The sequence below is a fragment of the Aythya fuligula genome, chromosome 2 (assembly GCF_009819795.1).
Source record: "Aythya fuligula isolate bAytFul2 chromosome 2, bAytFul2.pri, whole genome shotgun sequence".
Taxonomy (NCBI): Eukaryota; Metazoa; Chordata; class Aves; order Anseriformes; family Anatidae; genus Aythya; species Aythya fuligula.
In genome coordinates this window covers 82149945-82173790 of record NC_045560.1, presented here as the reverse complement: position 1 = coordinate 82173790, position 23846 = coordinate 82149945, and the positions used below count along the sequence as shown (strand labels likewise).

General features: G+C 38.5%; 1 protein-coding gene across 2 annotated transcripts; it reads right to left on the bottom strand.

Moving 5' to 3' along the window:
* Positions 1 to 699: 699 nt before the first annotated feature.
* PRPF4B (pre-mRNA processing factor 4B) lies at positions 700 to 23786 on the bottom strand. 2 transcript variants are annotated; one of them, XR_004252892.1, is made up of 16 exons: positions 23721 to 23786; positions 19618 to 20811; positions 16587 to 16760; positions 16176 to 16331; positions 15457 to 15538; positions 14511 to 14727; positions 12622 to 12695; positions 11073 to 11163; positions 10263 to 10410; positions 8971 to 9108; positions 7681 to 7834; positions 5124 to 5238; positions 4472 to 4623; positions 3912 to 3998; positions 1466 to 2224; positions 906 to 951 (listed from the first exon to the last, which is right to left on the bottom strand). XR_004252892.1 is itself a non-coding variant. In XM_032181286.1 (15 exons), the coding sequence occupies exons 1-15, from the start codon at positions 23759 to 23761 to the stop codon at positions 2021 to 2023; spliced, it is 3027 nt and encodes a 1008-aa protein (XP_032037177.1). In that variant the 5' UTR covers positions 23762 to 23786; the 3' UTR covers positions 700 to 2020. The 2 variants fall into 2 exon arrangements, 1 of the variants encoding a protein (XP_032037177.1); XM_032181286.1 differs by having other exon boundaries at positions 700 to 2224.
* Between the last annotated feature and the right edge of the window lie 60 nt (positions 23787 to 23846).

Sequence of the window (23846 nt, the reverse complement as noted above, 5' to 3'; positions counted from 1 at the left end):
CTAAGAGTGCATGATTTTTGTCAATGTATACCTAGATGGATAAAAAAACCTTTCTTAATTCAAAGAATTATAATAAAATATGTGAAACCAGTGGGTTTATCACACCTTTTCAGAATATATTAATAAAAACGTAAAGAGGAACCTCTTAATTTTGTAAAAGAGAACATTAAAACAGCAGTAAGGACCTGAAAAGTTTGATTCTGTTTTCCTCCTGTTGTATAACCAACTCAAATGTTTCAAGCTGTTTTTAACTTGTTGCTAAATGTTTATCTACACATGCTGTCAGAAATAACCTTGTTAGGAAGGTGAAGTTGGTGTCTCAGCAAATCAGACCCCATGGAGTAGGCGTTGAGTGGCCTGTGACTCGCTTTCCTTTTTCTCTTTCAGCACCATCAAAAGGAAAAGTGAGAAAAACAGCACAAACATTAGTTAAAGCCTGAATTTAATCCCACGTCCTACAGGAATAATTTCATTACAATGAAAGCAGACAGACAGTATCTGTAGAGTTTTTTGCTTTCTTTTGTTTTTTAAGCAGTGATAATTATATATCTAATTAATATAGCCTATAGCTCTTCCAAAGATCATAGTTTTTAATAGTCCCTTTAATTAAATGATTAATAGAAAATGCAGGGGTGGTTCTTACAAATTACCTGATTTACCATCACTGAAGACAGATTCTTTTAAAAATGGCTACAAATGCCTTGTTCACAAAAGACTTTATTATCTAATGATGCATACTGAAAACATACAGAAATCTGCATGGTCCACTTTACATGCAGCAGAACAATCTTCACTTTACAATAAGTAAGTGTCAACTGTTTTATGCAAGAGACAACACTTTAAAGTCACATTTCTTAAAGAAAAGCTTCATTTACAAAAGAAATAAAAGGTAAAGAAGCAATTACCGCTTTTAAAAAGCAGCTGCTTTGTTCAAGAGTGGAAGGTTTATGCCTGTATTGAAAGACAACATGATCACAAATAATGAAAACAATGAACAAATGAAACACTTTTAGCATAAAGCAGTACACTTTCAAAATGACATACAAATAGTTAAAAAGTTTCATTATGTTGTCTATCTATCCTTTAGATATAAGGTCTTTTGAATGAGATCCCAACGTATGTAATTACTAAATGAAAACTCTTCTGTAAGTATTGGCTCTATGTCATAGTGAACTGTATTTAACAAAATGTATACAAAGTCTATAGCAAGTTGATTAAAAAAATTAAAGTAATAAGAAACAGTACACTGAAGGCGCTCTATCCATCAAGTGCGCACTCTCAAAATTTTAAATGTGATGAACAGAACAGAAGTTGTAACTATGCCACGGTTGCAATGCCAGAAAATAAAACAAGATCATTTCTCAAACATGCAGGGAATTCTGCCACAATGCTATTGTCTCTCATTTGTCAGTTGTTCCAGTAAAATAACAGCTTAAACACCGGTGATGTTGATGGGTTAGCTTACCTTCAGTGTACTGAAAGTTGTACACAACCTGCTTTAAAAGAGGAGACCATCCCTGCGGGCAGGCTCAAGAAGGAACAGACCCCCTTCGGCACTGACTACACCAAGGGCATGCTGCTGTGGCCTGCACACACACACCTAGGAAAACGTGAATATAAACAGCATTTATGCTGGCCATTTTTTAAAGACAAAAATGAAGCCAAGTCTGCTAAAAACAAATCAACCACCCAGTATTACTGCTTTTTTTTTTTTTTAAACAGATGCTTTTTTCTTTTTTATAATATATACGAACTGCAACCATATACATTAGCATTGTACTTCTGTGCAGTCTTGGCAATTAAAACAGTTCTACAGTGAAAATTCTCACATAAGACACAAAAACAGAATTACTCTAACATTTCTAAAAGAAATATCAGCCTTGATGTTAATTCAAATGCATCTTTTCTTCCTCAACTTTGCAGGGGAAATATTTATGTTTATATACATTAATAACTGTTGTGAAATTTCTTCAGTCTTTGTATCTTAATTACTCAAACCCTTTGAACTTCTTCATCTGGCTTAAATTTTTTCCTGGATGAAGGCGTGCTGCAGAGCCTGGTTGATGCTAATCCGTTTAGCTGGATCTAACATTAGGATCTGGTCCAACAAGTCCTTGAGCTGGTGTACTTTTTTACGCTGGTCTTCAGGGAGTCGCTGGCACCCAATCAAGTCTGCTAACAGGTCCTTGGTTGGATTAATGGTGCTCATTACAGTAACTTTCTCCTACAAACACAAAAGTGGCAACCTTGTAGAAAAGATGTAACACACAAAAACCCCATACCTTGTATACAACTTCACCCTGCAAAAACAGTAGCTGCTTATCTTATCTCTCATCAGCAACACCCTTCATCATCATCACATGGCATCCTAAGTATTCAGGGCTGGCAAAGGAAAAGTGGAAGTAAAGCCACTGGGGTAGGCCAGACTGCAGCTTTTGCCAGCAGCAGGTACATACCAGAACCTAATATCCCTGTTGACAGAGAACGTAAAAATTCCCCTTGGGAAGGAAGTGTCCCCTATCTGACCACTAATTCTGCCGTTCTTAATAAATACAGCGTGTTAAAATCATAGGAGGCCACTGCTACTTTCTGTGCAACACAGTCACATTACACTGAAGAATGACACCCTTCTCCGAAATGAAGGCAGAATTTCTTGTATTTAGTAATTAAAGCTTAGGTTATGCAGAGACAGCCTTTCTACCTACGAAGATTAAACTCTGATTTCACAGAATCACATAAAAATTGAGGTTGGAAGGGACCTCTGGAGGTCACCTGGTCCAACCCTGCTGCTCAAGCAGGGCCATCTGTAGCAGGTTGCCCAGGACCACATCCAGACAGCTTTTGAGGATCTCCAAGGAAACTCCACAACCTCTTGGGGCAACCTGTGCCAGTGCTCCATCACCTGCACAGCAAAGAAGTGCTTCCTGATGTTCAGACAGAACCTCTGGTGTTCCAGTTCGTGCCCATTGCCTCCTGTCCTGGCACTGGGGACCACTGAACAGAGCCTGGCTCCATCTCCATTGCACCCTCTCTTCAGGTATTTAGATGCATTGATAAAATTCCATGCCACACCCCTGAGCTTCCTCTTCTCCAGGCTCAGTAATTCCAGTTCTCGTGGCCTTTCCTCACCAGAGAGTTGCTCCAGCTCTTTGATCATCTTTGTGTCCCTACGCTAAACATTTCCCAGCATGTCCAAGTCTCTCTTGTACTGGGGGTCCCAGGACTGGACACAGTACTTCAGGCACAGCCTCACCAACGCTGAGAAGAGCTAAAGGACCACTCACCTCTCTTGACCTGCTGGTGATACTTTGCCTAATGCAGCCGAGGGTACTGTTAGCCTTCTTACTGCCAAGGGCACATTGCTGACACGTTCAGCTTAGCATCATGCAGAACTCCTAGTCCATTTCTACAGACCTGCTTTCCAACTGGGTGGCCTCCAGCATGTACTGGTGCCTGGAGTTGTTCCTCTCCAGGTGCAGGACTTTGCTGAGCCTCACGAGGTTCTTGCCAGCCCATCTCTCCAGCCTGCTGAGGTCCCTCTGGGTGGCTGCGTGGCCCTCTGGGGTATCAGCCACTCCCTGTGGTTTTGTGCCATCTGTGAATTTGCTGAGGGTGCACTCTACCTCATTATCCAGACCATTAATGAAGAAGCTGAACAGGACTGGACCCAGTACTGACCCACCGGGAGTATTCTGCTCCATCTCGACCTCCAAATGTTTCTCTTAAAACATGTTACTGAATCACAGGAAACTTCTTATTCTACCAGTTTAGAAGCTTCTATTCTACCAGTTTATAATTATGTAACTTGTACGCACTGCTGTGAAAGGACATTCTGATAGTTTACAAATCATGACTTTTAGTTATCGAGGTATGTTTGAGATACTGTAATAGTGGACACATTAAGGACTTACCCTTTCCGTCACTTTATCTACTTCTATATACATAAAGTTGAGATTTTGATCAAAGTGCTGATCTTTGAACACACCTTTTCGAATCATCTGAAAAATTAGTGAAAAGCAAGAGCTTTAGGTAAGGTATCTACGCGGTATCAAATCCATAATTAGCATCAACACCTACCAACTGATTGCAACATGACTAATTTAGCATTTCTGAAATATACAGCAAAAGGACAGTGAGAAATAACTAGACTGAATAAAAAACACAGTTCAAGCCACTTGCAAAAGGAGAGAGCATCTTCCATTGACTTACGTATCTTTTTCAGGTCAGTGCTTAGAAGTTTTCTGCTTTCACTTTATACTTAGTCTATGAAAAAGAAGCTGTATACTTTCACTTCTTAAGATTTTAAATCAATATAAATTATACAGTCATAGGATGTCTGATATTTACTTGCTGTTAAGAGAAGATGTATATGATAAGAAGCAGAATTCAGGCAGGAAATAGAAATTATGTTCTGCTGTTCATAACAGCAGTTTTAGATATTAATTAAAAGTCATATACTTATTTTCCGTACCTTGTTTGGCATCTTTCCTTTGAGATCCATGGCTAGTTTCAACATGTGGTTATTGGTTTTGCCAGGAAAGAGGATTTTTCCTGTATAAAGTTCATACAATGTGCAGCCTACAGACCACATATCTATACCATAGTCATAGATTTTTCCTATAACTGAAACAGAACAATGGAAGTTAATTCCATAAAAGCAGCTTTAAGGACATAACAGCAGACAGATGAAAGAAATATCTGGTTTGGAAACAATATAGGTTCTTATTCCTGAGAGGAGAAGCACCATAATTATCATAAATGCAGGATGCAAGCCTTTTCATTATGCTTCCCAGTTTTAGAAAGACAGGCTTTTACCTCACACCCAAACTAATCACAATACCTTAAGTCAGTCAAAAACCGCTAAGTCCGAACAGTACCTCTGAATTAAAACAGAACTACAACAAATCAGAATGACTTCTCCCTGTCCTCACTGAGCTGACCACCAACACATACGAAGAGTCACATATGCTTTCAAGTCTGAATTTTTTGACAGCCATCATATTTCCAGAGTGGTGTTTTGCTCAGACCAAGCAGGAAGTAAACTCAAGTCAAATTCTCATTTCCTACTACTGGTATATACTACTGCTGCTTAAAATACATGTAACCAATCCAAATTTACTTACTGATTTCGGGAGCTCGGTAAAATCTACTAACTAGATATGGCGTGATATCGTTATCTGCGACATGTGAAGCTGATCCAAAATCACAAAGCTTTAATATCGTTTTAGACTCATTCACCTGAAAAGTTAAACATTAATACATGTTAGCACTAGTTGTAGACAAAGTTGGCAACAGCACCGTGAAAGTAACAATACATTTAAGTCAGAGATCAGAAAAACATTCAGCCTTTAAATTGCAGTTTCTTCCCGTATTTCAATCTTTCTTCTCTGTATTCTAAGGAAACTATCAAACCTTCTTAAACCAAAAGTGACAGTTAATGTCTTCAGATCCTAAGAAACATGAAAAAGGTCAGTTTCACGTATTTTTTCTCTTACCATGTTACTTTTTTTCAAAGTTACTCCATTATTTCTGCATCAATTGTGTGTATTTACACATTACTTAGCAGCTTCCATCTGTACAATGATCAAAAACTAAACAGAAAATATTCCCAATTTTTTTTTGCCTCCTTGTTTTAAGACTTCTTCACAGAGCACACTAGTAGTGACATCTGCTGAGAGAGTCAGAAATAAACTCTCACAGCTTTGGACAATCGTGGCATGACACTGAATGGCATGCGAAGGATTACTCAGTGAATATCACTTAAATCAGCAACTCTTTAAGAAATAATGCAAAGAACAATAAAATCCCACATACCATTATCGCAGTACTTTCTAAATAGTTATTAAATAAGGTACATCATTTGCCACAGTGCCCAGACAACTCTCCCACGGTATTAGGGCACCAGCTTCACTTTGCTTCATCTGAACTGGTACAAAAGTTATTTGAAAAGGTAATCCCTCAAGCATCCTCTAAATATTATTCATGTCCCTTGAGAATTAAAAAGTTAGCATCTTCTGAACAGGCAGACAATATCCTACTAATCAGCCCAGGATGTAAAGGCATGTCAGTCACTAAGGAGGTAAGCGAGCCACTTCTGCAGTGCGACTTGAGACAAGACATGCCACATGAAGGGCAATCAAAAGTTGTTTAAAAACCTGAATGTGCTTAATTGCACCACCCTATCCCTAATGAACGCAACATGCACATTAAACTGGTTACAAGAGAAACATCTTTCTAGCTCACTAATGACTAAAGAGTTTAATCACTTGTTATGTATTTATATATATATATATAGATAGATAGATATATATAGATATATATCTCCATTTTTTTCCCAGGTAATTCCATATTGGAGTTTAAATAATAAGAAATAGACTATTTATTTGTGTTACCTTACTTAATCAATCCTTTATTATTACCTACATGAAAGCAAGTCTTCTGGGTATCAAAAGTTTAGTTTCGAAATGGCAATGCACACAATGGAAATCCCTTTTTCCCTGACAGAGTCCTAATTAAGCCATAACAAAGGAGTATCAGAACTTCCTAATATAAATATAATTGCAATGAAATGAAAAATAGTACACTTCGTAACAGAATGCAGAAATTTTTAAGATACAGAGAGAACCCCATAGAAATTGAACGTGTAGTAGTAGGAAACAATTTTTTTAATGTAAAATTGTCAAGGCCAGCATGTTATTCAGGTAAGTACTACTATTTTCCATAATAATGGATAGACTTCTTATTATTAAAACAAATGCAGTCATATTCCTTGCTGCCTAATCATCACATTCAAGTATCTACTTGGTAAAGTCAGCCACTATGTTAGTATTTAAATCTGTTAAACATTATTTCACAGCTGGTGATAAAAAGGCTTTCTGGAAATGACTACAAACGCTCAGTAAGGTGTCAGGAGGCCACCAATGACATGCAGTCATCCCATTCTCCACAAAGTATGGAAAAATATCATTGCTGGCCATGGATTTCATTCTAGATAATCCAATTGTAACAGTTCAGACTTCCACCTCTGGTATCCAGAGCACCATTCATAAAACAGAGTGCTGTTCGCATATCTCATGCTCAACCAGTACATTTTACTGCAGAGATGGCAAGAACTGACCATTTTAAATAAAATAAAATTCTGTGTTTGTCACGTGGGTGACCAACAAGAAAATTAAAGTCAACACACTTGATTCTTCTGATGTACCTGTTACACTGCTAACCACAATGTTTAATAGGAAAAAAATAAGAGGACATGAATGACTTTTCCCAATCATCTCATTCACACAAACAGAAGAATCTACTTCCAAGCTTAACCAAATTATTTCCATTTTGCAGAAAGCAAGAACACTTAACTACTGATGAAAGAAGTCCCAAGATTTTTCCTAAGAAAGGATGCTGTCTTTGGAAGATCTACTTTCTAAAAAGATACAATGGATGCAGGTTAGTTTGAGAAAGATTGCCTGAAAGATGTTATTTAGATGCTGCATTATACTTCTTACTAACTTATTTATACCATGATAGCATTTCATTTCAAAGCATGACATTTTATTTCAAAAGGTTTTCTTAACCTTTTCAGGTGAAGTAATTTTTTACTTAACCCAAATTAACAGTATGGTGTTCATTTCACATCTTGATTTTATACTGTCCATGCAAAATAGGTTTTGATTACATATTACTTACCAAAATATTATCTGGTTTAATATCTGCATGTAGGATATTGCATCTTTTAAGAAGTTTTAAAGCCAGGAACAACTGTTGGCTGTAGGAACGCACAGCTTTAATATGGAGACCAACATCTTTCCCATACTTTTTCAACACCTCTCGTAAATTCATACTATTGTAAGAAAGAGAAAGAACAGTAGAGAACTTAGCAAGGAAAATATACTTGCCTTCAAAACCTAAGATGAAGAACATGAAGAAACTAGTTAACTTCAGACATTTTTGGGGAAAGTTGCATTCAACTTCAGATATATACCTTGCTATTTTCTACAGCAATAAACTAAGATGCTGAGCAATCAGATCCATCCTGTACTGCATAATTTCTACTTACTAGACTGGACTGACATCACTTCAGAATATATTTTTAATCCAGATTAATTTGAGAGGATTACTTTGCACATGAACAGCATTTTCTTAACAACTGTACTGCCCCTGTACCAAGTTTCTTGAGAAACGAATGAAAACGAAAATATGCAAGAGATAGAAGTTGATGAGGCAGTGTTTTGATGATGAATGGCAGATAAAAAGACCACTATTCCTGGACAAAGCCATCACTGGATTGAAACACTGTACAAATGTGCTACAAAGAAACAGCACATCACAAGACAGTAGTTTGCCACATGGCTTATTAATGAAAACAAGTAGACATTTCAATAAACTTGTATTGCTTCAGCAAATGACTCATCTTCACCTCAAATATCTATGGCAAGAATTAAAATATAACAGAAAAACAGTGGATACAAACAACATCAAAGTAGGAATGGGAATTACTGCATCTATATCTATGAAAAAAGAGTGTCTACAATCAACCTGTTAAAGAAGCCTAATGATTTGAAGAAGTGAGCATGCAAACCACTTTTCTTTCTTGGGTTGTTGTATATGCATTCTTCATAGAACATACATATACTCCACCTCTCCGGTAATGCATTTTCAACCCAAATTTGTAAAGAATTAGTCAAAAATTTGTCTTAGCTTTCATAAAAAGCAGTTAAGAGGAGCACCGCTGAGATGAACCATCTTTAATAATGCATTATTCTGTTTCAAATATTGACCGGGCATAAAGTTCACAGTGACACTATGTAAACCTGAACTAGTTCAGCAGACTGTGGGTGTGTACCTCTGGATTACAATTCTTAGTGTTCCTGAACGTTGGCAATAGAACACGGTGTCAAAATTAGAACAATAGCCAAGTTAAAGATCACTTAGTACTACCTCACTTTTACAGAGAACCCCATCCATTTGTCACCTTACCTCAGTGGCTCAAATACCAGACAGAGATGTTGTTTGTGGTAGAAGTGCCTGAACAACCTTAGACAATGAAACTTGTCATCAGGATCTGCATCATTGAGCTTCTTCAAAAATTCCAGTTCTTTTAGGCCAGTTTTTTGCCTGAAAACAAAAAAGCAGAATTAGAAAACGAAATGAGATTCTAGTACCTTGCTTAATCTACAGATTTACTTGCATTGTTTTAATTGTCTGAAAATGAGAAGTGTCTCGTGATTACATAATACAGCGCTGCTTAAAAACACCAGCAGAGTGGTTTACTGTCATTGTCTACCTTTTTAATTCTTTGATTACCCGTGACTTTTTAACCTACTTATCCTTTCCTCCCTCCTCCTAGTTGCGTCCTGTAATATGACAATATTTCAAACAAAAACTACTTAACTACATACACTATTTAAAAAGTTTTATACTAAACTGACTACACTCAAGTACATGCACAAACCAAATTACCTTAACATACCAAACAAATAGCTTATTACCTTTTTTCTTAAACATTTCTAGATAGTATTCATATAGCTCAAAATAGCCCAGTTACACAAACAGCAAGGCAACTTTTAAAACTTCCAACATAAAATGCATAAAAAGTGGAAAAGATTTTCATTTAAGTTGCTCATAATGGAAGAAGACAACACATGACCACAACAATACTGCAGCAGATGCTGAAAGCGACTATTAGAGACAAGTCCTCATATAACATAATGCAGTTTAATTCATCACCCTAGTTAATGTTCACTCATTCTAAAAGACCTCCAGTAATTTTTGTCCTACAGGCAGCGTTCCATCACTGTCTTATCTTATATGCATGCACACATACAAAGAATATGCGAAGATAATTAACTTAGAGGTCTTCTTGTAAGTTAGAAATGACTGATTAGTATCCAACCCACAATTTTCCAAATGGATTTGGTCCATCAAAGCAACATTTCACAGTCTACAGCTCCCATCTCAGAAATCTTAGGGCTGGGCAGACCACGTGAACAACTGTAAGCTTCTTTCTTGCCACCATACCCTGCAGCTTTGCAAATGAGATAGTGCCTGATGAAAATGCAAGTACCCTGCTCCTGTGATAGCTGTAAAGTGCAGATATACAGTCCTCAAGCGCTTCCAATTACATGGCTCATATTAGCAGAACAGGCTGGAATCACAGCTGTAATCTGTTACTTCACTTGAAACAAAGGAAGATTCAAATCACATTGGGAAAAACTTCCAGCAGTCTCACGTGATTTATTATGACATTATTAAACAAAAACATTACTTACATAAGTTCATTGTTCCTGATGATTTTAACCGCTACTTCTTGGTTTGCTCTTGCCATGTCCCTGGCTCGTACTACATTACTGAAGACTCCCTGACCAGTGTAACCATAGACATTGTAACGTTTATCTAGAACTTCACCTATATTAACACCTGAAGGATAAAATCAAGTAATTTAAAGTAAGAGTTGTGAGTGACATGCATCATAAAACATTTTATGAAAAATAAACGATTCTGTATAATTCATAAAGAGGACAAAATGGTACAATTTTACATTACCTAACATACAAGACATACAATGTTTTATATCACCCAGATTCGTGGAAACTACACAGAATGAACTGTGCTTCAAAGCCTGGAATATTTGCATTCCTGAGGTTAAAACCTGCATGCTTATTTAATCCATTACATGAATATTTTGGCCTTCACACTTCAATACTGACTAGTGAAGTGAAACATGCTTAATTATCTCCCTTTTGAATTGCAGATGACAACTACCACAACTGCTATCTGTATTCTCTTGGATGCTTGTTCTCTTCGTTTCAGATCCTGGCAAGCACCCCTTACTTTGTGAGGGTGATCTCATGGCTGTAACTATGGACAGGTTTTAGTTTTACTTTGATTTTTTTTTTTATGTACGAGTAACTCGATGCTACACAAGTGTGCAAGACCAGAAAACTACTGTGGGCATGCCACACTCAGTGAAGGCACAGCAGAACATTTCCATTAGAATGTTTCAGTACATTGACATGAGGATCTTTTTCATTTAGCATCCTTCTTTTATCTATAGTCAGAAATCAACAAATAAAACTTACGGTAATAGCCTTCGGCATCAGTCCAGTTATCCCTGAGATTTGGGTTTTCTTTGAAGTCTTTTCCAAACCCAGCTGCCCTTAAACGAGCACTCTGAAACAGAAAGAACGAAATTAACAGCTCTGATTGCACACTCATATATTTTTCCTTAATGTTTACTAATACAAACCAGGTCGATGTGATTAGGCACTTTTATCCTACTGAAACAATGCTCTTTCCCACACTACAAACACACTTACCTTGTAGGAGAAGAGAAACTACTGAACACAAAAGGCTATTTAAATACAAGCATTTGAAGACTGCTGCAAGGGAAGGGGGTAGGGACAACCAATGGAACTGTTATTAAAGATGAGAAACGGGCCAAGTTTCAACTATTACCTACACAGATTCTACACAAGTCAAATTAGAACACGCATTTTGGGTCATCTGAATAAGACACTGCATTCAGTATGTTTGTAGTAAAGTTTAGCAATTTGAGGGGTAATTTTAATAGTTTAAGCCTTGAATTTCTGTTCATTCAGTGCCACTTCACAGAATCCATACTATTATACTTATGACCATACAATTATTACAATTGCTGTTGACATCTTTTAACAGATTTGGCAATATATCATCAAAAATCCAAATGGGTAGTACAAAACACCTTCAATTGCACAACAGTTTTTAGAGGGGGAACTGGTTACTTACAAGCTATTTAAATCCCTCCTTGCAATTTTGAAGTTTTTAAAAGAACAAAACCTCCATTGTTCTTTAAGTATTTATCTTTTTCCAGGTTTAAGTGTTCTGTTTTTTTTTGTTGTTGTTGTTTTTGTATGTTATAGTGATACAAAGGCAGCCTTCTGTCACCAATACTTCTGTCAAAACTTACAGATTATGTCTGCCATAAAACAAGTTTAACTGGAGAATCTGAGTTAAGAAAAAAAATTTTACCTGTACATATTTCAAGTTGTTGCACATCAGCAACAACTAGTATCAAAACTATTCGCTGGACTGGCAAGATTTGCATGCCACTTCAGCACATTTACAGAAAAGCTGCTGGAATAGTGCAAAAAGTAAAAACAGGAAATGCAACTCTTCATCCAAGAACAAGCCACTACATTACTCCAACACAGCATCATTAGCAAATCAAAACACACTACACAGACACTTTCTAATTAACCATACACAAATCTCTGCAGAAAGTACACTTCCCTGAAGAAAGAACAGTGCAGCATGCTAACTCGAACATAAAAGAGTAACGTATAAATAAGTTTGTTACTGTGTGCAATCATAGGCCCCATTTAAACAGCAGATTATATCCCTGTTTATTCTGGCAAAAATCCTCTTAATTTCAGCAGGTTTTTTGTGTGTGGTTTTTTTTTTTTTTACCCCCCACTGAAATATTAACTAACAACCACTTTGTCTGCCTCAGCTGATCAAAAGAACACATTATCCACTCAGTTACACGTGCTTGTACAAATAAGCATTCCCACAAACCTCAAGCAACAGCAACTCCTCAACAAAAATCAAGCAGGGAAAAAATGATACATTTCATCTCCAAGAATTACCTACATCAAAGTATGCAGCAAACATATCATCTGATTCTGTGAACATATCAGGAGCTAGCAGTTTCTTCTGAGCTGAACCTTAAAAGGAAATTCAGGTTACTCAACATGAAAGAGATGACAAACTTATAACTGTTACCAATACAATTTTTGACTTGATATTCTTACAATATAATCTCAAAATCGATATGGTGGCAAACAGGTGGCTTTACTAACAAATACCATTTTATATCCTAGAAATACAAAACTCAGATGGGTGAAGTTCTTCAAAGCACTCAAAAAATTTGCACCTCCTTGAAAAATTAAGTATGACAGCTTTCAAGCAACTCACATAACAGAAAGAAAGAATAAATACTGTACATGATCCCTACAGACAAGGACAGTGTGTATATGTATTAAAAAACTGACATGTTTTTAATACACAAGTTCAGGGGTTTCTGCTAATCACAAAGTATTTTAGTAAAAGTTGAAAAGCCCAGAAACCCTTTCTTCGGTTAGTGCTTTCTTCAACCATGTCAAAAAGGATCTTGTGTAGCTTACAGTTAAGGACAAAGTTAATTATGTTTAAAGAGAGAAACATAAGAGAATCTTAATGTGGGCAAGATTATCCCTTTCTCACCTTTTAATCATCTTTAAAGTCCCAAAGACATTTTACTTGGTTGACAAGATAAAAACAAAGAAATACAAATTAAGCACACATTAGTGAATGCAAATAACCTTCAAACTATTTTGCAACACAAATTATGATAGCATTCCTTCATGACCATAGTGAATTACACATACTCCATTTAGGATATTAAGCAATGGAGAAAAATAAACCCTTTACCTTGGTATTCTTCAGTTCTCATAATGCCTACAGACTTTCCTACAAAATATCTGGACTGAAATCTGAAAGCATCACAATGCTCATCCATCATGCTGACACCATTGTTTCCAGGTGTACACCCTTCCAGCAACTGCCTTAAGTTTTCTTCGTTTGAGTTGCTGACGTTTTCACTGGGCTACAATGAATTACTAACTAGTTCCTTAGCGACTTACTATCATGCCTCTATAGGAGGGCAGGATATAAATCAAAAATAGGTCTGACAAAAAACAGATGATCCACTGTTTCCTATTGTTGTTATAGCCACCCCTGATCCAGAATCCTATCAATATAAAAAAAAAATCCTTGACATCATGTGTGTATTCGATCAGTTTTTTTTTAAAAAAATCTCTTGCATCTTAAAAATGTCTGTGTAGTTAACAGCTGTATTTCCGCGTACATTAGTGGACAAAATGAGAGAACATCATATACCTCTCACAAAAAAGGAACAAGATATTATTGACTGTACACACAGAAAAGATTCAGTTTCAACTTGTGCTATGCTTAACAGAGGGCAGGTGGTTAGTATGATTCCTTCTACCTCCACTGCACAAGAATAATCTGAAAACATACTGCCCAAGGGAACACCAGGACAAACTACAGAGCAGTTTGTCGTGATACCAGTCCCAAAGAAATGCAGCTTTACTACTGCAAAGCAGCATCCACTAGGACACAGCTTATTTAGTTCCCAAAGATGTATCTAGTACATGATACGAAATGCAAGCTAACTGTCCAACTATCTCCTGAAGGGTTTTGCAGGTTAAACAGCACGATGCTGCAATTACCTGAGTAGTTAAACTAGCCCAAGTATATTTGCGTGGCAACTAGAGACACACCTTTGACTGCTTGGAAGATTTACAGCAATCCCATTTCAAAGGACAAAAAAAAAAAGGCAGTTTTTCCAAACACTACAGGCTGCGTTGCAGACGGTCTATGAAGGTGTACAAAGAAATCAAGCGATGGCTCTTTTGCAGTGTTCTGCTTACGAGCTGAGCATTCACACAGTTTTATACAGCGGTATTTCAGATTCTTACCATTGTTCTGTTCAACCGTCATGAGGTTGTGCTTGGCTTTCACTGATGCCTCAAATGTGTCCACATTTTCCCGTTCGTACTCTTTAACATCAGCAGCTACCCTTTCTAGGATGTCATCTGGCGAATTTGAGCGACTACGCGTACTACTTTGAGGACTGCTTGGTTCAGATGGCACAGATATATTACTGTCTTCTGGCTGGACCTGGCCCTTGTATTTCTAAACACAACAGAATTATTAATCTCAGCAACACAGTTTATCACAATTATTTTTTATGCTCACTCTGAATGGTTTGTGCTAAAGTTAAGCTTTCATAATCACCTACATCTCTAACGGCAACAGATTTGTAGAACTGGATACAGCTTGTGAAAACTCATTCTGCTACAACGCACTACTGCTGAAGCCAAAAAATCAGGCTAAAAAAGTTGTCTTTTCAGGCTTTTATATTTCTGTAAAAGTTGAATTTAGTGAAAATCAACGGATTCCTTGGGCTTGACAAAATGTCAATGCTTCCAGATTTATTCTGAAACCACTCCGGCACACAGAGTGAAAGAGAGTGCTTAAGAAAAAAATAATCATAGTTCTAAAGAATTTTTACAATGAGCATTGCATAAAACTCAAAATGTGACTATTATAACATAGACCTTATTTTAAACAGCACTAATTATGAGCAATATTTTTACAAATAAATATGCTAAGGCATTTTGCCTACTGCATTCTAACCATGTGCTAAATGCCATCCTTAAAAGACACCCAACTTGTGGTTTAGAATTACAACCCCTTGGCTTGGCCTCAGCTCCCTTTCAGGGGACTCAACCACGTCATACCTGTCACTACTGCCACTTCTTACAAGGAGCAAGACCTTCATGGGAATAAATTCAGATGTACAACTAAATACATTATTTACTTTCACGAAGGGGGAACCCACGGGATAATACAACCACATACCTGAACAATTGCTTCCCGCTGTAACCTTCTTTGTCTTATCTCTGCTTCTTCATCTTCTTCTTCCAAATCAAAATCTTCTAGACTATAAAAATATAATTACTTTTTATATAACATTATAAAGATAAGATTACGTACTGAATTTTATCAAATGCAGTTTTTAGTGTAGAAAACACACGATAAAATATTAAACAAAGGCTATTCAGCTAACTCAGAAAGCAAAGGTGTAAACACACACACTGGGATTTAATACATCTCCTTACTGAGAAAAGGTGCCTTTAGTTATCTCACTGGGACTCAGTATTTTATTTGTAACTGCAAACCTGATTGTTATGAATGCATATTCTTATTCAGTTGGATTAATTAGATATTTAGCGAGTACAAAAACAATTTGCTAGTGGCAATCCTTTCAGCTGTTACAGTTTTTCAAGCAATAAGCTGAGATACACACAGACCAAATGATTTTCACAAGATATTAATCAAGTTGAATTTAGCAACCAAACCACACATCATCCCCTCTGGCCTGCCCACTAGACAACAGATCTCGATACTCTAGGGCATCTCAACAGTCATTTGATAAGATTATAAGTACTAAAACATGTGACTAAGGTTTTAGGTGACAAGCCAGAAACTACAGCATGAAATAAAAACATCAATTCATTCTCCATGTAATGAGATCTGTATTTTCAGATAAGAAGCTTAAGTTAGATCTTAAAACTTACTTTTCATCCGATGAAGATTCCTGTTCAGCTTTCATACCCTCAGAAAGACTACCTTTAAATTTGTCTTCTTTAACTTTGCTTCTACTCCTACGTCTATGGCCACCACGTGACCTGGATCTCCTTCGAAGGCGAGATCTACTTCTTCGGCCTCTATCCCTAGTAACAGTAAGAGGGTTATTTTTTTGGTTTTGTTTTCTTGATTTTCAAAAGAAAAGGAGGAAAATCAATTCAAGAAACAAAGATACACAGCAACTCCAAGTAACAAATCAATTTGTGGAGCACAAAATTAATTCAACTACACTAGCACATAAATGTGGACTGAAAATGCATAAAACTTTTTTCTTCTCAGGAGATGCTTAGTGTTTTTTAATTCCCATTTTAAGAAACAAAATGGAACTGTGGTATCTTTACCTCCTCCGAGGAGACCTACTCCGCCTTCTTGGTGATCGGCTACGCCGAAGAGGTGACCGAGACCTCCTTCTAATGGGTGACCGAGACCTTCTTCTGGATGGAGACCATCTGCTGGGTGGGCTGATATCTTTTGATCTTTCGCGTCTGGACAAAATATCATCTCTGGTCCGCGTTCTAAAAATAAAGAGAGAGGGCAGTAGTAAAATTGGGAGCAAAGTGAGAAAAGCAAACCTGCAATTCCTTCTAAAAGCTCGCTTTAAGTATCTCACTGCAGGTGAGGGTCCACCAGACGGGCTTCTGAGGGCAGGAAATGGATAAAAATGCATTGCAGAGCTGGCTGCCCTCCTTGCAGGTTTCTTCCCACGCTGGGAAATACGTGCCCATACGTAGGTCTAGTTTAGGACAATTCTGGAAGCAAAGCTCAATTGCTATGATAAAGCTGAGAAAGGTTTTAAAACAGAGCTCGTATTTGGGTCTTACTTAAATAGTGGCCTGTTTTCATGTTTATCAGAAGCTGTATTTAAGCAGTAAAGAAAACCCAAAAACTAATTGTTGAAATTCTCAGAAACTTCACAATAAAGTTTAAATTTAGCACAAAGCTACTCCACAGCAATGACTTCCATGTCTTCCTCAATTTGGGCACTAGAACTGGACTGTTCCAGCATTTCACACATTCTAGTACAGCAGCTGGAAACTACAATTCTCACTTAACCCTTCTCAAATTTAAAGAAGTTAGACACCATGTACTGTTCAAAATTTGTTCATTCTTGTCTACATAGATGCACAATTATTTAAGAAAGAAAAACATCCTTGATGAGCCAATGATATTTAAAAGCTTAATTGTATTCCTTGACCCAAAATTGTAAAGAATGAATGCTAAAAAAATATTTGACTACTATTCTGACAAGGCTGCAACATAAACTCTTGGAAATATTTCTATGCCATTGTTCAAACATTCAAATAAACCGTTGCTATTCTATTTCTTTTAATTTTCTTTTAAATTGAATCAGGACAAGTTATTGCTGTACGCCATCAATGAACAAAGTCTCTAGGGTCTGAAAGATTAATTCTACCCATTCTGTAATGATTTTTTATTTTTTGCAACTATTATTTCAGGTTCAAATACCCTAGCTATGTATAAGGGACACACATACAGAACTGATGCATAGGAGTGAATGGTGAGACACAAAAAGTTAAGGGCATACAGAAGTTCTGCCAGTTTCTGCAAGAATCCAACGATGGAGCAGGCTGATTGATCTCTTTATCCCATTTATTTTAGGCTGTGTTCTTGTGAACAGTATTACCAAAAAATAATAATCAGAGGATAAACTGACAGTTCTAGGCTTCCTAATTAACAAAGTGGTTGTACTGCCAAAATATCAAAATATCTGTAAGAAAAACAATTTCAGTCATAGAACTAAGCACCTCACATGACTAGAACACTGGAAACAAACAGGAAAAATAAAGTTACTGGCAATCTGTGGTTAGAAATGCTCGTCAAAGCTGAATTTCTCTGGCAGCCTGGGTAGTCACAGGTAGGTAATACTCCAACATAGGAGCGTTGGCTCAAGATGTCCCACAAAAACGTCTCCTAATGATTTGCAAACGCTTCCAGCAAAAGGTATTTCTCAGTAGTCCCCTACTCACCACAGCATTACCAAAGTTACCTTTCTATAAACTTGACAGCACAATTCTAGACATATGCATCACTTGAAGTAGTGTTGAGACAACTAATTCAAACTGGCTACACTGCCAGCTGTCATTAGAAATGAAAAGTGAAAGATGTAAAACGCTAAGACAGACAAATACCACATCAAAGAAGCTTAACGGCATGCCCATTCACCGAGAAGCAGTCAGATAAACTGGTTGCATTTACAATACTCGTTCAATCTGGTTAACACCACTGGGGCCATTCTCCAAAGCAGCTGCACTATTGCTTATCAACAGCCCAGTCAAAGCAAGCTGGTAACCGTGCCTGTGGAAGATACCCATACTTGAAACTAGAGTAACCCTGGTGATGCAGGCAGAACGACTTTCACACTTACGTGATGCTAATTACCGAGTTATATCTGAGCGGTTCCAAGGTGCGAGTTCATACTTCTTAGTTCTCTGAATGTGTGAAGCTAAAATCCATGTTAAAAAGTTTAAAACTATTTAAAACTTATTCATCATCCAAAAGCGATGCCGAACGCTTTTGCCCGCTGAATTGTTTTTGCATTTAACGAGTTATCTTCCAGAAGAGTATACATTTTTGTTGTTCTCTGGAAACTTACCACCCAGGCCGTGTCAGCTTCAGAGACGGGGATACTAGAAATTATTACCTGATGGTTTACACCAGATCTCAAGGTAACTTCTTTTCAGAGGCTAAACCACCTTTTAAAACAAATGCTAAACGTGCACTAAAAAGGTTTCTGCCTGTCTTCCCTCAGTTGGGTGTATGCAGAATATGGCAATGATACATGAGCTCAGTCTCAGCAGTAACACAGATCAATACAGAGAAACCCTACCGTACCTATAGCAAACGAGTGACAAAATACTTAAGAAATAAACAACTAAGAAGGACATCTTGATACTAAAGATTTGTTTACATCGTGCTGACAGTATGACTATTTTGGGGGGTGTGTGGTGGTGTTAATTACCCACTGTCAGCCACCACTGAAATTTAAGAGTAGAGCGAAGAGAGAGAGCTCTCTTCTCAGGAATTCCTGAAAACAAATCCATTAACTAAGACCCAAATTGGAAATTCAAACCTGGATGGAACAGAGTGACAAAAGGCCAAACCTGAGCTATAAAACTTGCTCACAGTACTGGCGTGAGCAGCAAGTAACTCGGTATTTTAACAACCCACACTGAGTCTGCATGTCTGGGGGGTAATATTTTTGAAACCTGAACCACATATAAAGGAAACTTGTAACATACAATTGGATTCCCCTTTTGATAGCTATTTTCAAAATAAAAGAGAAACACCAAACTAGAAGACAGTTCACCCCATAAGGCATTTTTGCAACAATTCATGACATCTTCAAGTTACCTGGGAGAAGACAGACGCCTCCTTTCCGATTCTCTTCTTTTCCTTTCTACTGATCTACTCCTCAGTCTTCTACCTGGAGACCGGGTTCGAGAGGGGGATTTACTCTGTTTAGATCTACGATCATTGAAGAGAGGGGATCTGCTTCTTCTCGACTTTTCACGTGGTTTGGGGGATAAGCTTCTTCCTTTTGGGCTTCGGCCAGGTCTTCTAGGGGACCTGTTTTCTTTCCCTGAAGAAGCATCTTTAGAAGGAGATTTAATTGGCTTTTTTTCTTTGTCAGTCTCTGATCGCCTAGATTTTCTATCTTTGGACCGTGATCGTCTATCTTTGGATTTGCTTCTGAGTTCTGTTGGAGATTTGGATTTTCTGCCACGATCTCGACTTTTGCTTTCATTTACAACCGGAGACTTTCTGCGATCTCTTGTTTTACTTTTATCATCAGCCTTATTTCTGTCTTCTGGGGGAGATTTAGACTTCCTATTTTTCTCCTGAGATCGCCTTTTAAGCATCGGAGATCTTGATTTCCTTGTCTGATCTTGAGACTTACTTCTTTTGTAAGGGCTTTTGGATTTTCTCCTTTCTTTTGACTTGCTTCTAGTTGTCTTCTCTTTGATTCCGTCAACTCCTACCTTGCTTTTCTTTTTGTCGGACCTGTGCCTAGTCCTTTCTTTTGATTCACTCTTATTTCCTTTCTTGGAACTAGCTTTATTTTCCACAGGTTCTAGTTTCCCCTTGGTGCTTGACTTTGTTGCGGGCCTCGTCCCATTCCGCACTTTTTCATTAATTTCCCCCTCTTCTTCAGATCCTGACTCGTAACCTTGTAATATTAATCCCATACCAGACTGGACTTTTCCTTCCATTAATTCATTTTCAAGTTCAGCTTTCAATAATGCTCTTTGTTTCTCCAAGTCTTCCAGAGGAGCTAGAAAATCAATTTTAGTTCTTTTAGCTGGTCCATCTTCTTTGTCAGAGGCATCGGCTACCTCTTTCCGTTTATGTTTCTTATGTTTGTGTCTGTGTTTGTGTTTTTTGTCCTTATCTTCTTCTGAAGAATGTTTATGTTTCTTGTGTTTACTTCGATGTTTGTGTTTCTTTTTTTTGTGTCGGTTGTGCTTGTTCTGAGGTTGGTCTGCCTCCGATACTTCCCCATTTTCTTCATTTGTACTTTTCTCCGACACATTAGTATCCTCAGCCCTGCAAAAATACATACAGATTAGTATTAGCAACTCACTTCAGTCCTTTACTTTATCTCATGTTACTTTGCTAGCCTTTTATGATAGAAGTAGGATTTATCTGCTTTTGAGAGAACTAAAAGCGTACAGCCATTGTAACGAAGTTATAACAGCAGATTCATCATGGACAGACAGCTGACTGCAAAAAACAAAACAAAACAAAAAAAAAAAACACCACAGAAGGAAGGTACAGCAAATCATCTTTCTTATTTGCTGCTCTACTCACATGCCTAACTCAAGCTATGCCTTTTAAAAGTACTTTCAGATGGCAGGCCACAGTTTTGCTTCCAAGATCAAAACTTATGCCAAGGGATGATTCTGACCACCTAAGTAAACCATTGTGCAAAACTTCAGGCAAGGCAGACTGATTCTCTTGTTACTCCTTTCTGTACATGTATACACCTGTCGGAAAATAAAAATATGTTTTTATGATCTATTTATATTTGCAAAGCAGGGAACACTATCAAGGACAGGAGAAATTAAGGAAGTTTAATTTCAGAAAAGCCTTCCAATCGTGTATAGAAGACTATCGGCTTCATGAGAAAAAAAAGCAGTTATCTTTAGACCTGCAGGATGGCATTGGGCAAAAAAATAGAAAATAAGTATACAGCAGGTTATTAAAATTAGAATGGTAATGTCTAAAAAAAAAACTCAATTCAATTAGCTAGTAAAAGCAATGTGCAATTTAATTAGTACAACACCTTCAAAAGTTACATTATCCAGCCCTGACATGTCAGGCATTCATTTGTGTTACCTTCCTTAGAAGCCAAAACTGGATTATCAATAGACTTGCACAGTGTTTAGCAAATACCTTCTTCAGAACATCAATTAAGTTATCAGCTATGCTACAATGGATATTTGCCTTCTGAAATCTGTTGCCAAATCACAGCACAGGTGCCAGCTAAATTAACCTTTCCACAAACTCACCCCACCTGCACTAGTTTTGGAATTTACCAACACTCCAGTCATTTAAATACAGATCTTTCTCAGGCTTGCTCACAGACAAGAAGTTCTCTGACCACGATGGCCTGGAGCAGTGGTGGGATGTGCACAGAAAGGTAGCGACATCCTCTGAACTCCGCTAGGGTCATACGCCCAGCAATCCAGGAGTTTAAGTGTATCAGAAATATTCTAAGACATCTAAAGGACAGCACCTCACTATAAATGAGATCAGTGTTTTCCTAATTAAGAACAGGATGTATAAACAGCACAGTACAGGATTCTCTCCTACCTGAGTTGGTGCAAATTCAAGTACTGGAAAACAAACCTGACTTTTTGGCGATATTCACCAAAATAATTTGCTAAGACCATTAACCCTTTACTGTTTTGAAGCGTTCTCCTTCGCTTTCTGAGGGGACAGACTGGGAGTTACAAAATACTGAAGTTTCTAATAGAAACTTAAGTCTGAACACTGTATGTTTTCCCTTCTACATATCTACCACTACTACTGCTTATTGCAAAGCAGGGTATTCCTCTTAACTGCCCCCTCCTGTCACTTGACACCGTTGTGACAAGAGAATATCCAAAAGAAAGAGGACAAACTGTGTGATGAGTTAATTCAATGTCACATTAGGCACAAAAAAAATACCAAAAATGAAAAAAGGGTTAGGTTTAAAACTTTCTCAGTTCGGATTTGCAATCCACATAGCATCCAAATAGCATCAGTGCAATGAGTTAGCAAAAGGGCAGAGAAAGGTGGCAAGGGGAGTACTGAGGTAACCGTGCATCTTTTAGGATTCCTTTAAGCTGGCTACAGGAAGCTGTGAGAGTACCCTGTTAACACACTGATGTCCTTCCAGTACACTACAGAAATATTAAGGAACAGCAACAAAAAACCTGATCTGTTCAAGCTGCTCCAGATAAGGTGACACCAAAAGCCAGAAGGAAGTTTTTTTTAATCAAATGTATCACCACGTTATGTAAGATCTTTGCCTCACTTTCTGCAAAAGCGAGAGCTGGTAGCAGAGGCCCCAGACGGGGTGCACCCCCACGGCAGCATCTCTGGCCACCAGATCGCTAACATGACCACCCGTTTTGTTCGCTTTTGCGCCTCAAACACTCAATTATTGATAAGTTCTGTCAGCATGAGATATTTCGGTCAGTTCACGTGCAGGATTTCCCTCAAGCAGTGCCGTGGGAACACGCACAAACTTTCGCTGCATGTGAACAGCTCGGAGCTGGGAAAGCTTTTAGGGAGACCTCACAAAGCGGGGAGGCAGAGAGGTAGCTGCACATTTTGGGGCCAGGGGCTTCAAACTGAGAGGGGTCAGGACTTACTCCTGTGACAGCCCCGGCTCCACAGGGAGTTCAGGAAGCTCTGCGAGGAGGCGGCGCCCATTTTTCCTACCTTCGGGCTCCCTCTCACCGCCTCATTTCCTCGCTTTGCCTCTCCGAGCGCCCTTATTTTTATTTATATATATATTTTTTTACACGCTCTTCACTCGCGTCCTCTACTCCCAAGATTAACCGGAGGAGAAAAAAAAAAATAAATAAAAAAAATAAAATAAAATGCTCAGAGGGCAGAAACCAGGCACGGAAGCACCTCGTGGGGCCACACGAGGAGGAGGAGGAGGAGGAGGAGGGCAGGCCGAGGCGGGAGGAAGGCTCGCCTCAGCGCCCTCCGAGCCCGCGGCCCACGCGGTGCCGGCCCCGCGCCTTCCTCCCCTTCCTCCTCCTCCTCCTCCTCTTCCTCCTCGCGGTCGCCGTGCCCCGCCGGCCGCCTCTTAGCAACCCCTCTCCGTCCACGCCGCCTCCCTTCTCCCTCCTCCATCCACCACCACCGCTCCCCTCACCCCCGTCCCCTTCTCCTTCCTTCCTCCCCCCCCTCCTCCTCCTCGTCCTCCTCCCCCCCCCCCCCCGCCGCCCCCTTACTCTGGCGCCCGCAGCAGCTGGGGCTCGGCCGCGGCGGCCATTTTGAACGTCCCAACTCCTGCGCCGCCGCCGCGCACGCGCGCCCTGCGCGGCCGGGAGGAGCCGGGGCCGGGGCTGGGGCTTGGG

Excerpts from the sequence above, each read along its gene's own strand:
- PRPF4B (XM_032181286.1), bottom strand. The coding sequence starts at position 23,761 with ATGGCCGCCGCGGCCGAGCCCCAGCTGCTGCGGGCGCCAGA. Across the intron at positions 11,164-12,621 it reads TGTTTGCTGCATACTTTGAT|AGTGCTCGTTTAAGGGCAGC; the intron begins GTAGGTAATTCT and ends TTTCTGTTTCAG. Across the intron at positions 7,835-8,970 it reads CTGGTATTTGAGCCACTGAG|TATGAATTTACGAGAGGTGT; the intron begins GTAAGGTGACAA and ends TTCTTACAATAG.